General features: G+C 42.3%; 1 protein-coding gene across 26 annotated transcripts; it reads right to left on the bottom strand.

Moving 5' to 3' along the window:
- Nucleotides 1-10: 10 nt before the first annotated feature.
- LOC119295099 (REST corepressor 1-like) lies at nucleotides 11-13,268 on the bottom strand. Of its 26 annotated transcripts, none has more exons than XR_005143724.1 (19): nucleotides 13,051-13,268; nucleotides 12,819-12,944; nucleotides 12,148-12,540; nucleotides 11,948-12,051; nucleotides 11,369-11,598; nucleotides 10,329-10,761; nucleotides 9,028-9,132; nucleotides 8,250-8,442; nucleotides 7,516-7,570; nucleotides 7,280-7,397; nucleotides 6,772-7,195; nucleotides 5,266-5,867; nucleotides 5,093-5,181; nucleotides 4,889-4,990; nucleotides 4,365-4,404; nucleotides 3,762-3,945; nucleotides 613-3,266; nucleotides 317-391; nucleotides 11-214 (listed from the first exon to the last, which is right to left on the bottom strand). XR_005143724.1 is itself a non-coding variant. In XM_037573428.1 (3 exons), the coding sequence occupies exons 1-3, from the start codon at nucleotides 2,824-2,826 to the stop codon at nucleotides 1,096-1,098; spliced, it is 504 nt and encodes a 167-aa protein (XP_037429325.1). In that variant the 5' UTR covers nucleotides 2,827-3,002; the 3' UTR covers nucleotides 298-1,095. The 26 variants fall into 26 exon arrangements, 1 of the variants encoding a protein (XP_037429325.1); XR_005143741.1 differs by having other exon boundaries at nucleotides 13-391; nucleotides 613-671; nucleotides 2,348-3,266; XR_005143744.1 differs by lacking the exon at nucleotides 11-214 and having other exon boundaries at nucleotides 298-671; nucleotides 2,348-2,414; nucleotides 3,095-3,266.
- Nucleotides 13,269-14,139: the final 871 nt, after the last annotated feature.

Below are 14,139 nucleotides of genomic sequence, written 5' to 3'. Positions count from 1 at the left end.
AAACTCTTGTTAGTGTAAAAAGGAAAATAACATATATACACAGAGAAGAAATGACTTGAGAAAACTAACCAGATGAGTAGCCTACTGATCTATAACTAATTATGTGTATTCTGTAGCATAATAGTTGATGTGTATTCTGTAGCATTTTCTATCAAAATCGACGACCTGTTCATACCAATGTACTTGTCCATTATCTTCCTTGAATCAGATGCAACTATATATACACACATGTTGATGATTTAAGGAGTCAGTCAGAAGACAATGGGGAAGTAAACGAGGATATGTTGAATCTGCCTGTGAACGAAAGTACTATTACCTTTTTTTTCTTCTCAGATCTCATACTCCATTTACATAATCATAAACTCTGTAATTGAACGGATTAAAGAATAGGCTGCCATACAAACATTACAACAATGTTAGTAATGTAGCTCCTGTGACATTTCACAAAAACGGCATTTTTCTACACTTTGAGTACAAGATTTCCTACAGAAGATTTGTGCTGAAGCTTGAAACCCGTAAAACAAAAGACAAGACAAGCAAATAAGGGTTATAGAAACCAAAGCTCTAAGAACCAGAATTCTAGATGTGATAATCCTATGATGAGCTGCGCACCTTAGCACATTGGAAGTGTCTCTCACTTGATGAATATAATTTCAAAACATGATTTTAGTCTGCAAAACAATCAGAATCAGGTGAATGAAACAATGGCATCTGAGAATTTTTTTTCAAGAACGCAGCGGCTCGAGACGGCATCTCAGTTCGGCCTAGGAAGCATGCGAGGCAGTGAACGTTGGTGAGGCGCAAATGCGTGAGCATCCCATCTAGGGCGTTCTCCCTCTCTACGTCAGTCGAGGTCGGCAGGCGGCCAACGATTCCACCATTTAGTACACAGTATATATAGGAGGTGTTTGGTTCGTGCTTTTGTATCGTAACCTGATTACAGCGTCAACGGATCCCGTCAAATCATGTTTGTTTTGATTGCTCCGTAATCACATAACGCGGTATTAGATCCCAGCCTAGTTCAAATTTGTTACCGGTCGAAATTATCCGCAATGAAAGCCGCTGCGGTGTCTCCCTCCTCGCTATCTCTTCTGCTTAAAGCGTTTCTGCCGCCACCAGCTGTCCACATCGCCGCCGCAAACAGCCGCCACCGTCGCCGTCGTTGCGTCCGTCGCTGGCGTCGCCGTCGTTGCGTCCGTCGCTGGCGCCGCTGCAAACAGCCGCCACCATCGCCGTCGTTGCGTCCGCCGCCGGCGCCGTCGCTGCAGCCGCCACCATCGCCGTCGTTGCATCCGCCGCCGCTCCGGTCGCCGTCGTTGCGTCCGCCGCTGGCGCCGTCGCTGCAGCCGCCGCTGCTGTCATTGTGTTAGCCTCGCTGTCAGGCCCTCGCTCCCAAGACACGAACGATGCCGCCTCCTTCCTCGCCCGCCATGCACAGCTTGGATCTGCTTCCAGCCAGCGGTTCACCCTCGGCTGGTACTTGCCCAACTCTGGTATTCATTAATGTTACAGCGTAGGTAGCCAAACAAAGTATGATTTTTGCCCATACCGTTTACGTTAACAGTGTAACCCAATTACGTTTGCGTTTGCGTTACCGATCTGCAACCAAACACTTCCATAGTGTATTTAAATGAATTTTTATCCACCATAACATATACTCCCTCCGTTCTAAATATAAGTCTTTCTATGGATTTCAATACAAACTACATACGAATGTATATAGACATATTTTAGAGTATAGATTCACTCATTTTGCTTCGTATGTAGTCCGCAGTGGAATATCTAAGAAAGACTTATATTTAGAAACAGAGGGAGTAGTACTAATTATATTACCAGAAATTCAGTGAACAAATTTTAACACATCTACACATATTTATATTGAGCTTTTCGAAAGAATTTGAAACATCCTAGATGTCTCCTTACTAATCAACTCCCTTTTTTGGTTTGATTGTTCACGCCTCTATAAAAATCAATTTGGTTTACTATCCTTAACAGTATAAAGTTCAATTCACTCTCCTCCCAAATTATTTACTTTTCGCAATATTGGTATCTTCAGACCCAAATAACAAAATACTATTACTAAGTAAATTCAAGAGAGGTAATGCACGTAGAAATACTAAGAAATTAAGTGCACCTTCATGCGTGGACTGGTAGTAGGTTTTTAACTAATAAAAACTGCACTACATACATAGATATCAGAGAATTTAGATCTGACATGCATCTTAACAAGAGAAAAAATATCCCCAAACTCACATGGGTAAGCAAATTAATTGTGGATACATAGATCCTTTTACGTGTGCATAGAAATAGCAATATAAATGAATCAACCAAGCCCCAGCATGCTAACCTTATAGATGACTGCAAGGAATTGTTTCCCTTGTTTCATTGTGATAGTGGATAGGATCGTCTCCTTTCTAGTGCCCACAAAGCAAAGACCAATTGACATAAGATTGGAAAAAGGCCATGCCGCTGAAAAAGTGAGCAAGACGGGGTTGCTGACGGCAGAGACATGCTATATGTACCAATTATGTAGACTGTAGTGAAGAAATGCATCATGTTTAACATCAGGACATGCTATGTATTAAGTTGACATTAATAATTTCCAGGCAGGCAAAATTTAAGAAAAATGCTGCGTGAATCTGAATTGCACACTAAATGATTCAGAATTAAATCTAAGAACAAAACTAAGAGTGCTCCTCCATCTAAACAGTCCACAAGTACTCCTTAAACTGGAATTATTTATCACCTTCACTTAGCCATAGTAATTCTGAAGACTGAATTTCAGAAACAACAAATCTAATAATAATTACAAGGGAAATTACCCATATTCGGTAGTAAGACTGGTGGGTTCTCCTCTGTTTTTATTTCTTGGTGAAATCCGACTATCAACTCTTGATGAGGATAACCGGAAGTAGCTGACCAGCAGACTCGTAGCAACAACAATGTGAAGTTTATGGATATATGATATTTCTCATTGCAATTAATGCCACTAAATTTATTGATCCATCAAAATCATGCATAAGTACAAAATAAAATGAATCTGAGTTGAGGAGAATAAGGATCAAACGAAAGAATGAATGGATCGCGCACATACCATTCATAAGTTCTTCTCTGGTGGGAAATGCAACCAGTACGTGTTGCTGCAGCATCCTTCTCTTCGGTGCCGAGGAACCCCATTTGGCCATTAACTCCGGTGCCACCCTCAACATCTTCTATAACATGTCCGCTTCCACCACTGACATCTTCGCCAGCTCAGTCACGATGCCCTGTCCACCATATTTCATTTTGTATTACATTACTCTCACATATCACACATAGTACTATTCAACCATGCATATCAGTGAAAATATAGGAATGGATCTCTATTACAACAATAACTACACACTTTTTCCAGAGTGACTTATATATATGCTTGCTACAACTATCTTCTACACACCACCCTTGCTGCAGAATCGGCTGCGGTCTCAGGTTCCTTCTCCCACTAACCACCTATGTCACAATTTTGTTGTGGTTATTCTGAATAGCTGTCGTTGTCTCCCTCTGAGACTTGTGCGTGAGAAGAGGCGACCCATTGAACACGCATTGTTATACCCCAGGCAAGAAATCTCCGCACTGCACCACGCACCGCCGACCACAATGTCAAGTCCATGATCAAAATTAAGAAGTGTTCTTGGCTTCCAGCCTTGGCCAAAAACTGCCACCAGAACGCCATGTGGTCTCTCAAGAGGCAGGAAAGATTCTAGGAAAGCACCAGGACATACCTTCTACATCTTGGTGGTCGTGATGGGTGGCGTTGATCTCGTCGTCCCCTAGCAATGGCTCCATGGAGGGTTAGGGATTTTTTGGAGCGTGCTTTTCCATTGGATGAGATGTGTGCCTCCCTCCCGTGAGCTTGCGACAATGCGCTTGTGACCGTCGTCCTCCACATGTCATTGCCACATGAAACTGAATGAAGAAACAGTAAGCATATTGCTTCATGAAAAATCAAATACTATTGCAACTAAATATATAACGCAGTAATGAGAGTTTCGAGGTTCTTGTGTGTATAGTCAGCCGGCAATAAGGTACAAATATGTTCTTCTTTCATCAGATTTATGTTTGTAGCACTGACAATACTTTTAAGCCACTGACTATTATAATCTATGAAAGAATCCTCCTGAGCAAACAAACTCGGGCCATATGAGTCTATTTTATTTTTTTTATTTTGCAAGAAACCATGTAAAGTCCAATGATATTTGATAGTTGAAAAATTGTAAACTAAACATTAGCATATTCTAGGGGACCAACACAAAGTGAGATGTGTGGCCAGCGGTAAAGAATATTGACCACTCACAACATAAACAAAATTGTTCAACCTGATGTACCTGGAAACTATCGGCGTGGACGAGGTCTGTTCAAATTTTCCTGAAGCACAAATTCAAAGTCCCAGTTAAGTATATAGTATACTGCTCACTGGAGAAATCATAATATTAGATTATTCTATAATTAAGGCATGTAATGGTTGGAACACGCTGAATAGATGTCACTTTAAAAAATAGCCTTGAATTTTTCTATAGTTAATTGCCCATGCGATGCAACAGAGACATATATATTTGAGTGGCTCAACGACAATCGTCCTGTAAATCTCCCCTCCCTCTCTGATCTTCCTCTCTCTACATATATGCCCATCTCCCTTCCTCCTGTCTCCCTCTCTCTACATATATCCCCATCTTCCTTCCTCCGCTCTCCCTTCCTTCCACCCTCTATCGCTCATTCTAGGCATCATAGGGGACAGACGTTTTGTAGAGTACTAATAATTTCCAAGCGTTGTTCGCCTACATCTATAGCACATGCCTCCCTTCCTCCCACCCGCTCTTCCTAAGGTCTTCCTACCTTCCTAAGGTCTTACCATGAAAAATGAAAGGGAACAGAGAAGTAGCGGAGGTTTGCTTCGGATATTCTTCCACTGAGATACCATGCTGAACGGAAGCTTCTTCGTCGATTCCTTCACCTATATGTCAATCATTAAGCATATCAAATAGGGCTTGGTGTTCACTGTTCAGTAAGCAGCTGGAAAGGATTAAATGGAGTCTGCCTTTCACGAAGTCCCTACCAATGTATCCCGTCGGATGTCTCTTGCGTCAACTCTATAAAACACTTGTAACAAACTTCTTCCCTGCTCAATATATTGGAGCAACTATGCTGCATTTGTAGAAGTAAATGACACACAAGGAACAATCATTTTCTCTAAATAAAATATAAGAAACAAGCTGTATGTTGACTTACTCCTTTTAATCGAACATGCTCCATGTCATGGCACAAGTCTTCATGTTCCTATCAAATCCGCAACCGAGTTGCAGAAGCACTTGGTCTTATCTCGTAATCTAGCAAACAATCAGAACTACCACCAAATGTGACTACCACGGTACCACATATGCTATGTCACGGTATCATATATCAATCTGTCACCAGTCATAAGACAAGAATAATACTATAGCCAAGATCTAAATGGGGCTTCACTTCAATCTACAACTGGATTTTCAAAGAAGCATAACTGAAGCATGTTGAATAAGTAAATATATTGTACAAACAGATTCTAATGGTGTATATCTGTATATGCAGCAAGTTGAAAAGTAAGAGATGCAGACAGCAAGCAATTGCCAGAGCACTTCAAAATATCATGATTAACTGGCGGCAAATAAATCATGAAACATGGGCTGTAACTTTCAACAAATAAACCAAACATCATAATCTCAGTACCCAACGGCATTGCAGGTGACGACCATGTTGCTGCCCTTGCCATTGTGGTTACGGTCATCCAAATCGTCCTCCTCGTCCTTCGATATAAATAGTGCCCATCATTGTGAACACCGCGACTCGGTTTTGACCTGCATCCATGCGAGTGAGATGGATCAGAGACTGATCTTGCATGAAAAGAAGAGGAAAACTTCTGACAATGCAATATGTCTCGATATGTTAACTGATGAACTTGACAATGCAATATTATTAATTTCTGAAATCCAGCTACCTAAATATTTATCTTGTAGACCAGACCAATTTTTTATGATTGTGGATATAAATTTTACAGAATAATTTAGGAAAAGCAAAAGATAGGCTGCATCAGCTACCATTCTTTTAAAGTAAGATAGCATATAGCAGGAAAAGAATAAAATTTTCAATTTCTGAATTCTGAAACCTAAGTACCCATATATCTACTGAGTTGGTCTGAGCTCCAAACTATATTAGCAGTATCTTTGATATAGGAAAATAAAAGCATATTTCAAGTTATTGCTATTGACAATACTACTCAAATATCCAAATAAAAAAAATCAATTTCTGCCGGAACAATATTTTTTTGTGGGGAAACAATATCGGATATTTGAAACAATCATAAGAAAAAATTAAATCAATGTTTTCTATCATGTAGATCATATCACAATAAGCTACCGTATCACTGGTAATTCAGGATTTTGAGTAGAAACAGGATCCTACTGCTCAACCAGAGGTTTGCCGCTACTTTTTGTCAGTAAACATTAAGCAAACAATATAATTCAGAACCTCAAGCAAATGTATGTCTCTATCGGTCCTAACTGTCTACATAGACTTCCGATGAACAGGATATAATAAACTTGGTCAGGCAAGTTGGATGTACTTCCTTAAATTGATGTAGTAGCTTCTACAAAGCAGATTGTATGGAAAACGCAAGAACGCAATTCATGTAAGGTGCAAGTAAGATGGAAAGGTGATTCGGTTCAATTACAACTTCAAGTACAATTTAGTTTTTGCATGTACCATGGACTGTCACCTAGAGGTCGATGTCCAAGCACATCCGGTACTCTGTCCTGGTGTGTGTGTGCGCTCATGCAGGACCTCCACGTCACCACATCGACAGTGATCCCCCTCCCTTCCGGTGACACAAACATCGCCTTCATGCTCTCCAGGTACCCCGCTTGGCCCTACATGTTCATAGTTCCACGTCTCTCGGCAGTCCATGGCAGCGAGGGCTGCCGATCTCGTCGAGGCAGCCGAAGCGCCGTAGGCGTTGAGCATGACTTTGAGTGTGAAGGTCTCCTGGGCGAGGCCAAATTTATGCACTGGCGCCATCACCTCCTTCCACCATGCCACATTGCCGGACCTAGTATGTGCCGCAGCATGTGTGACTTCACGGTCAGCAACATTCCCAGCTGCTTCAGTGGCTCAAACGCGGCCTCAGCCTCTGCATCCGTCCACAGTTCCATGGTGGTCAGACTCAGCATCTCATCAGAGCACCTAGAATTTGAATAATTCACACATAATGTACCTCCATGGAGACAGGCTCTCTCATAAACATCCACCAAGATGCTGCACGAAGCTCGGTGCAACCCATGTGCTGCATTAGGGCAAAGATCTTGATAGCGGCTTGTGGAAACCCTGTGTGGCTGCGAACAGAAATTATGTTTGCAATCACTTTTGACGGAATTCAAACCTAAAGCAACATGGACAAATTCCATTTGAATTATACATAGATCGTTCATGGTTGATGGACGGATCACCTACCTGTAAGCCTCCATGAGGGCATTGTAGGCGTAAACGTCTGGCTCGGGCCGTCCTGCTGCCTCTCCTCGATGATTGTGTAAAACTCGATGATTAGTCAAATAATTTTTGCTATCAAAATTCATGCTTTGCTATATAATTAGTCAAATAATGTGTACTCCCTCCATCCCATATCAATTGTCGCTCAAATAGATGTGCTAGACGTATTTGAGTGCTAAATACATCAATTATTATGAGAGAGAGAGAGTAGTTCATATTACATAAAATAGACATAGTTAGATTTGTGTTCAAGCAAGCTTCCATATGATTATGATTTGTAACCATCGACAAATTTTTTCAAGAGATGTCTTTAGACAAAGTATGAATTTAGACAATCAAATTACACCTTATATTATGGATCTGGGAGGGTTGGTACAGTATAGCCGAACAAATCAAACTAAGTGCCGCGTTCATGGTACATGCGTTGCACATTTCATAACCACCAAAAATAATTCAGCTGTATGGCACACGGTCATCATATTTTAGCAAATATTGATATACTGGCCAAAGCATGATCCATAAATATTAACTTAATACTAAATGAGTGAATTATACTGAAAAGTTTAAGTCAAAAATCTGATTAACAGTTAAATCATATCCAAATAAATGCCAGCTCTATAAAAAAATTCACATAAATTAACAAATCAATAGAGAATTCAACATTGTTATCTTATTAACAGTTTAGCTTTATTTGTTACCTTGTTAATCAAAATACACAGTGGCACTGATAAGATAATTTTTGTAAGGGAAATTTTTGATCGATCGAGTGATCTAGGGAATGTAGCCATCTCCAAGAAATTCTTCGACCTTGATGCTCCTTTGAGTTTCTAAATAGTGTAGCTGTAGATCAATTTGTGAACTCCATAGGACTGAACAAAAGGCATACTTCATCTAGAAAATAAAAAATCAACTGTAATGAAGAACAGCAATTGTAGTGGAAAAGCAATGGTAAAGAAAAAGGAAAGCTTGTAGCTCCCAGTTGATTGCAGCGTCTGTACCAAACAAATTAGAATGCAATAACACAACACGTTAATTTGAAGAACTTGTAGGAGTTCATAGTATCTGCACATCACCCAACAGGTCTGGTATCCACAATTTAGACAACCAGTGAGAACAAAAATAGCCAAATTCTGGGATCCCATAAAGAAGCAAATAAAGAACACTTTTTCTCGTCTCTATATGATTGGATACACATGACTGAAATGGTACATTATATCATATCAAGCTAAACAATATTTCTCCTTTATCCTTTTCATAGTTCAATCTTCAAAGAAATAGCCAATCAAAAGGTATTGAAAATGTCAAAAACGTTGGTTCAGCAAAATTTGTGAGAATATATGATAGTAACAATCAAAATAAAAAGACAGAAAAATAACTAAGCACTAAATAAACAGTAAGCAACTAAGCATGGATGTGACTTACAAAGCCCAATGATGTGGCCTAAATTAAGTCAAAGAGCCTTTGTCAGCACATTACCTCTTCAAGCAAAAACATTTCCGAGTATCCGATGTGATGAAGAAAAATAGTTGCAACTGTCCAACTATACTTAAAATATGGAATCATGGCCGACTCAGTGACAACCTGTCAAGATAATTAATCAGTACACTCATGTGTGCTTTGAGACACGGTAGGGGAGGAGTGTTACTGAGTTAGCATGGATGTGATCAATAAGCAGCGACGCCAAGAAGGTCAAGTTGTATAGTAATTTAAAGTTCTGGGCAATCCTAATTTTAAAGTCATACCACAAATAACTACAAGAAAATTATGGAAGCCACCCCACCCTTCAATCACCAACTATAAAACAGTCAAGCATTCCTTCAGTTCACATGATTTCAGATCAAGGTGAGGAAGTGGGGCCTGGTGAGAAGGACATGAACTGCAGGTTGCAGCGTCCCTGCATGCTGCCCATCAGGGGGTTGCAACGTCCCCATTGATGCACCCTCCAGTCATTGTAGAAGCATCTATCCACATGGCATGTACTTCAGCAGCGCACTCTTAAGTGCAAGTATGGTTACCATGCGGCTATGCCCTCTAATCCTCTATTGTTTGGATGGAGCATATGCCAGACTTTGTCTCAAGTTTGGTTGCTAGAGATTCCGCTGCACCAGTTGGGTAAAGGTAACTTTTTCCCGTGCTACAAAAACAGAGTAAAATAACCAGCATAACTTGAACCAAGTTCTTCTCTTGAAATATAAATATAGGCTATTACTATGTTATGAAATTAATGGTCAAGTTTAATTTAAGAAGTGATACTAAAGTACATGGGCCTTCCTAAATTCAATGGTGGTGTAGTTTGATCAAAGATTGGATCCTAAGAAAAAGTCAATTCACAATTATTCAACAAAAGCCTCATGTACAAGCCTCTATGATCATCCTAGCAATATATCATTACTGCATTTATGTACTTGATCACATAGCGTGTACTTCCTTAATCATTACTTATTTATCTGGTTGATCCCCCTTGAAATACAATTTATGTATGTTCTAAACTACAAAGCTTATAGGGAAATTCGGCATCCCTAATTGACTCGCATAGCATGTCTCTCACAGTTTTGTCCTGCACGCACAAGGCATTGCCCAACTGATGCACGCCCCGGCGTCTGCTACCCTAGGCTCCGCCCCCAAATATATTGTCGTAGGGAGAAGGGTGCAGGCAGATAGAGATAGAGATAGAGTTTGTGGCCGTATGCATCGTTCTGATGCAGAGGCCGAGGAGTCCCCCCTTTTTGAAAAAAAAGATAGAGATAGAGAAAGAGTGGGAGGAGGAAAGGGCCTACCTTGGTCGTCGTCGTCACTACCATCAAACGGAAACGAAATGGGGGAGGCGGGCGGTTCATGGGGCACCGCGGCTCTGGCGAGTTCGGATGCGGACAGTGGAGCGCAGACCGCCGGCGGCGGTCAAATCGCAGAGACGAGACGGCGAATCTTGTGCGAACGGTAGTGGCGCTCCTCGCTTGCTGCAGCACCGCCACATCCTGTCCGCACACGATTGGCTCCACGCTGTCGATCCACGAATCGGGGGCCACGCCCTTGAGGCGCTCCTCGCCGGTCGCTACGCCCTGCCTTGGGGTTACGTGATCTCCTCAGCGCCGTCATCTGAATTTTGGGGGCCTCAACCAGGGCATGCCCGCTAAGAGCATCTCCAGCCGTTCAGCCCCCCAGGGCGTCGAAAAAGAGCGGCCTGGGGGTGCGCCGGCGATAAACTCGTTGCTGCGGGAACTTTTGATAATACGTAAACCAAATAATTTTTGCTCTCACAGTCCATATACAATCTTGAGATGAGAAATTGCAATGGACACTATACTTGGAATATAATTGTAAAGATTGCAAAATGTGAATGATCACATCAATTTTTTAGTAAATAGAGTGATATGACATAAGTAATCTCACATGACACTGTAAAGAACAAAGATTTTGAAATGAAGACCCTATGAAAGGTTATGTACAAATTTCCATTCTGACATACTTATTGTGCATTACGTACAAATTTCCATATTTTCATTCTCTTTTTCCTCGAGCATGATAACTTAGGTCTGATATAAAAGATCTTATATTTCTTTACAGAGGGAGCACATAGATAAGCTCCAAGATATAAATTAATGCGTTGTGTAGGAATTTGCTTGCAAGAAAGTTAAATCATGGATGAAAAAAATACAATCTATGTTACAATTGGGAGCACATAGATCCGTCATTGGTATACCAGGGGAAGTACATCCCTACAAAATAGTATTGCGACACAATTGTAACTGAGCAACAATGAGCCATTGGAAAGTGTTCACGTAAAACAACATGTGGGTGTGGCAGCAAAAGTGTTCACCTAAAACAATATGGTGTCATTGGAAAGCTCGTTAATAATGCAGCTGGAGATATATCATCGCTGAAACAGTGTTAATCCCGATGGTGAACCTTTGGTGCTAGATCTTCTTCGTATAAATGTTGAAAATAGACCGGCTCAAAGATCGGATGAGATGGAGCCTATGATGGAAGCGTTCCCATCCAGTATAAAAAATGAGTCGCTCTCTTCAATAAACTTCATGGATACTATTTCTGAAACGGGAAAGCCAAAAAGGCATATTTACATGTATGTGTGCCCCATGAGCAAGGTGGAGAAGAGCATAGTCAGCTAATCAAGAAGTGGAAAATAAGACATTCCTTGTAGACTTAAAAATCAATAAATGTAAATATCTCACACCTAGAAGATAACCACTTAGTTGGTTCAGCATAGGCAAATTGCAGTGCAGTTGAGCACAAAACACACGTTAGCAGGGATTAATTTAGTTGGATTCATAACCAAGGAAGACAAGCAGTTCTGCAACCTACCAAGGATTGTGAACGGAGATGACTTCGTATTATACAGTTCCACACATTCAGCAAACAATCTGGCCAGAGAAAATACCTATGATAAGCTTTCCCTGAAGGTGAGCATTATCTGAAGGTCACTCAATGTGGCATACATGCAGGTATCTCCTGTCGCCAATTATCAGTCTATTACATTTACACCTACAGAAGGCATAAAAATCTGGAATAAACAGTGGCAGTTAAATCAATAGTACTACAAAACAGCTACATGGGAACAGCTAATGCAGTCAATTATACCTACAATCGATGGACCATCTGACCCCAAGCGCCAACATCACAAAGTGCAGTTGACAAATTTTACTCTGGCCCTATTTTCCCTATGCAAGATAAAAGGGAAGGAACACATGTCAACAAAAAAGAGCGTTTAACATGATAATAATAAGACCTTTAGACAACGATTTTTGTGTTGAGAAGAGGAATTTGAGAAAAGATAGGATGCCACTTTATAGGAGGAAGGGGGGTTGTGGTGATGAAAGGCATAATGGATAACATTAACAATGCACCAGTTACCAAATTTTGCCCTCACGGGCAATGGCAAGAAAATACAATACTTCCTTCTTGTTATTGTAGAAATCTTCCTTTTGCAGTATTGGTAGCAGATTCTTGCATCCTGACTGGCAGCAGCAGTACCTGGCCATCACACGCAGACGAAGAAAGAAAGATACAAATCAGTACACAGATAGATCAGAAAACACCTATTTTTCGGGACTCGGGAATCCATTTGGGAGTGGGATCGATAACAGCAGCAACGGATTTCCGAGGGCGGGGCCAACAACAGATTCTTGGCCTGGGCGTGCACCGAGGACTTGGAGGGGAGCCCGCATAGCGCTGCCGGGCAGATGTCCGGAGAAAGCACCGTCCAAACCACGCCAAATTGGCACCGAAAGAGGCCGCGGGAATGAGCTCACCTGCATCGCGAGGCTCTCTGCGATTGACGCGCGGGGGCTTGCCTCATCCTGCGTCGGCTCCTGAATGGGATCGGCGTGCCCGTGCGTTCATATCAGATGGCTCCTGAAGGGGATCGGCGTCGGCTCCTGAACGTTGCAAAGGGATCAACGATGGCAAGGGGATCGGCGGCTTCAAATGGTTGCAGTCTTCATAGCGACGGGATCGGTGCCCGGGAAGTGATCCGCTAGGTACCTCGACGGGATCGGCGCCCGCGAAGGGATCCAGGGGTAGATGGCTCCAGGATCGGCGGCGGCTTGATGGGATGGCGGCGCCGAAGGGATGGAGGTAGCTCCAGGATCGGCGGCGCAGAAGGGATGGAGGTAGCTCCAGGATCGGCGGCGGCTTGATGGGAGGGCGGCGGCGAAGGGATGGAGGTAGCGCAGGGATAGGCGGCGGCGAATGGGTCTGCTCCGCGAGCTGTGCGTGCGTGCGTTCGTGCGGGTCGTGTCGGTTTTTTTCCGTATATTTTTTTAGGACGAAAAAAAACCAGTGGAGGTGGGACGAAAATTGACCGACGGAGACTACCAACTGCTTCATTAGAAATAGAGATGAGCTTTTCTGAGAGACTGAGCCGGCATATCATCTCGAAGGAGGTAGCGCAGGGATAGGCGGCGGCGAATGGGTCTGCTCCGCGAGCTGTGCGTGCGTGCGTTCGTGCGGGTCGTGTCGGTTTTTTTCCGTAGATTTTTTTAGGACGAAAAAAAACCAGTGGAGGTGGGACGAAAATTGACCGGCGGAGACTACCAACTGCTTCATTAGAAGTAGAGATGAGCTTTTCTGAGAGACTGAGCCGGCATATCATCTCGAGATTGACGAAGTCACCACATGCGCCTTGTAGTCGACGGAACGTCTCCTCCCACTGAACGCGCATCACCGAAAATTCTAAAATAAATCCAGAATAATGCGAGCACCATGACTTGAGACGCCCTCATATGTTTGTTCCGATCTACCTCATGAGATGAACAACCCGCCTTCCACCCCCCCACCCCCCACCCTCCCCCCTCCCCATTTTCTATATAGTAACAAGCAACTTCATCGATGCGCCAATGCGAGACGAAGCATAAGAGTTTCCTTAACAACATGTGCATATCTTGTTGTTTAAATATATTTTTTGTGAAAAGAACCCTAGGATCATGTTCAATATTTAGATATAGTACAAAGCACCCCTAAAGGTAAATAAACTTACAACAAGGTCCACACACCACCTGATTCTCCCGTAGTCAACACATTTGTGTAGACATCTATGATGAACGGGAAGTCTTCAACCTCAGCCACAGAGAA

Source organism: Triticum dicoccoides, chromosome 4B (genome assembly GCF_002162155.2).
Source record: "Triticum dicoccoides isolate Atlit2015 ecotype Zavitan chromosome 4B, WEW_v2.0, whole genome shotgun sequence".
NCBI classification, from domain to species: domain Eukaryota; kingdom Viridiplantae; phylum Streptophyta; class Magnoliopsida; order Poales; family Poaceae; genus Triticum; species Triticum dicoccoides.
This window is presented reverse-complemented; position numbering and strand designations above follow the sequence as displayed.

Excerpts from the sequence above, each read along its gene's own strand:
- LOC119295099 (XM_037573428.1), bottom strand. Across the intron at positions 1,474-2,347 it reads TCCTTGCAGTCATCTATAAG|CCGAGGGTGAACCGCTGGCT; the intron begins GTTAGCATGCTG and ends GGCAAGTACCAG.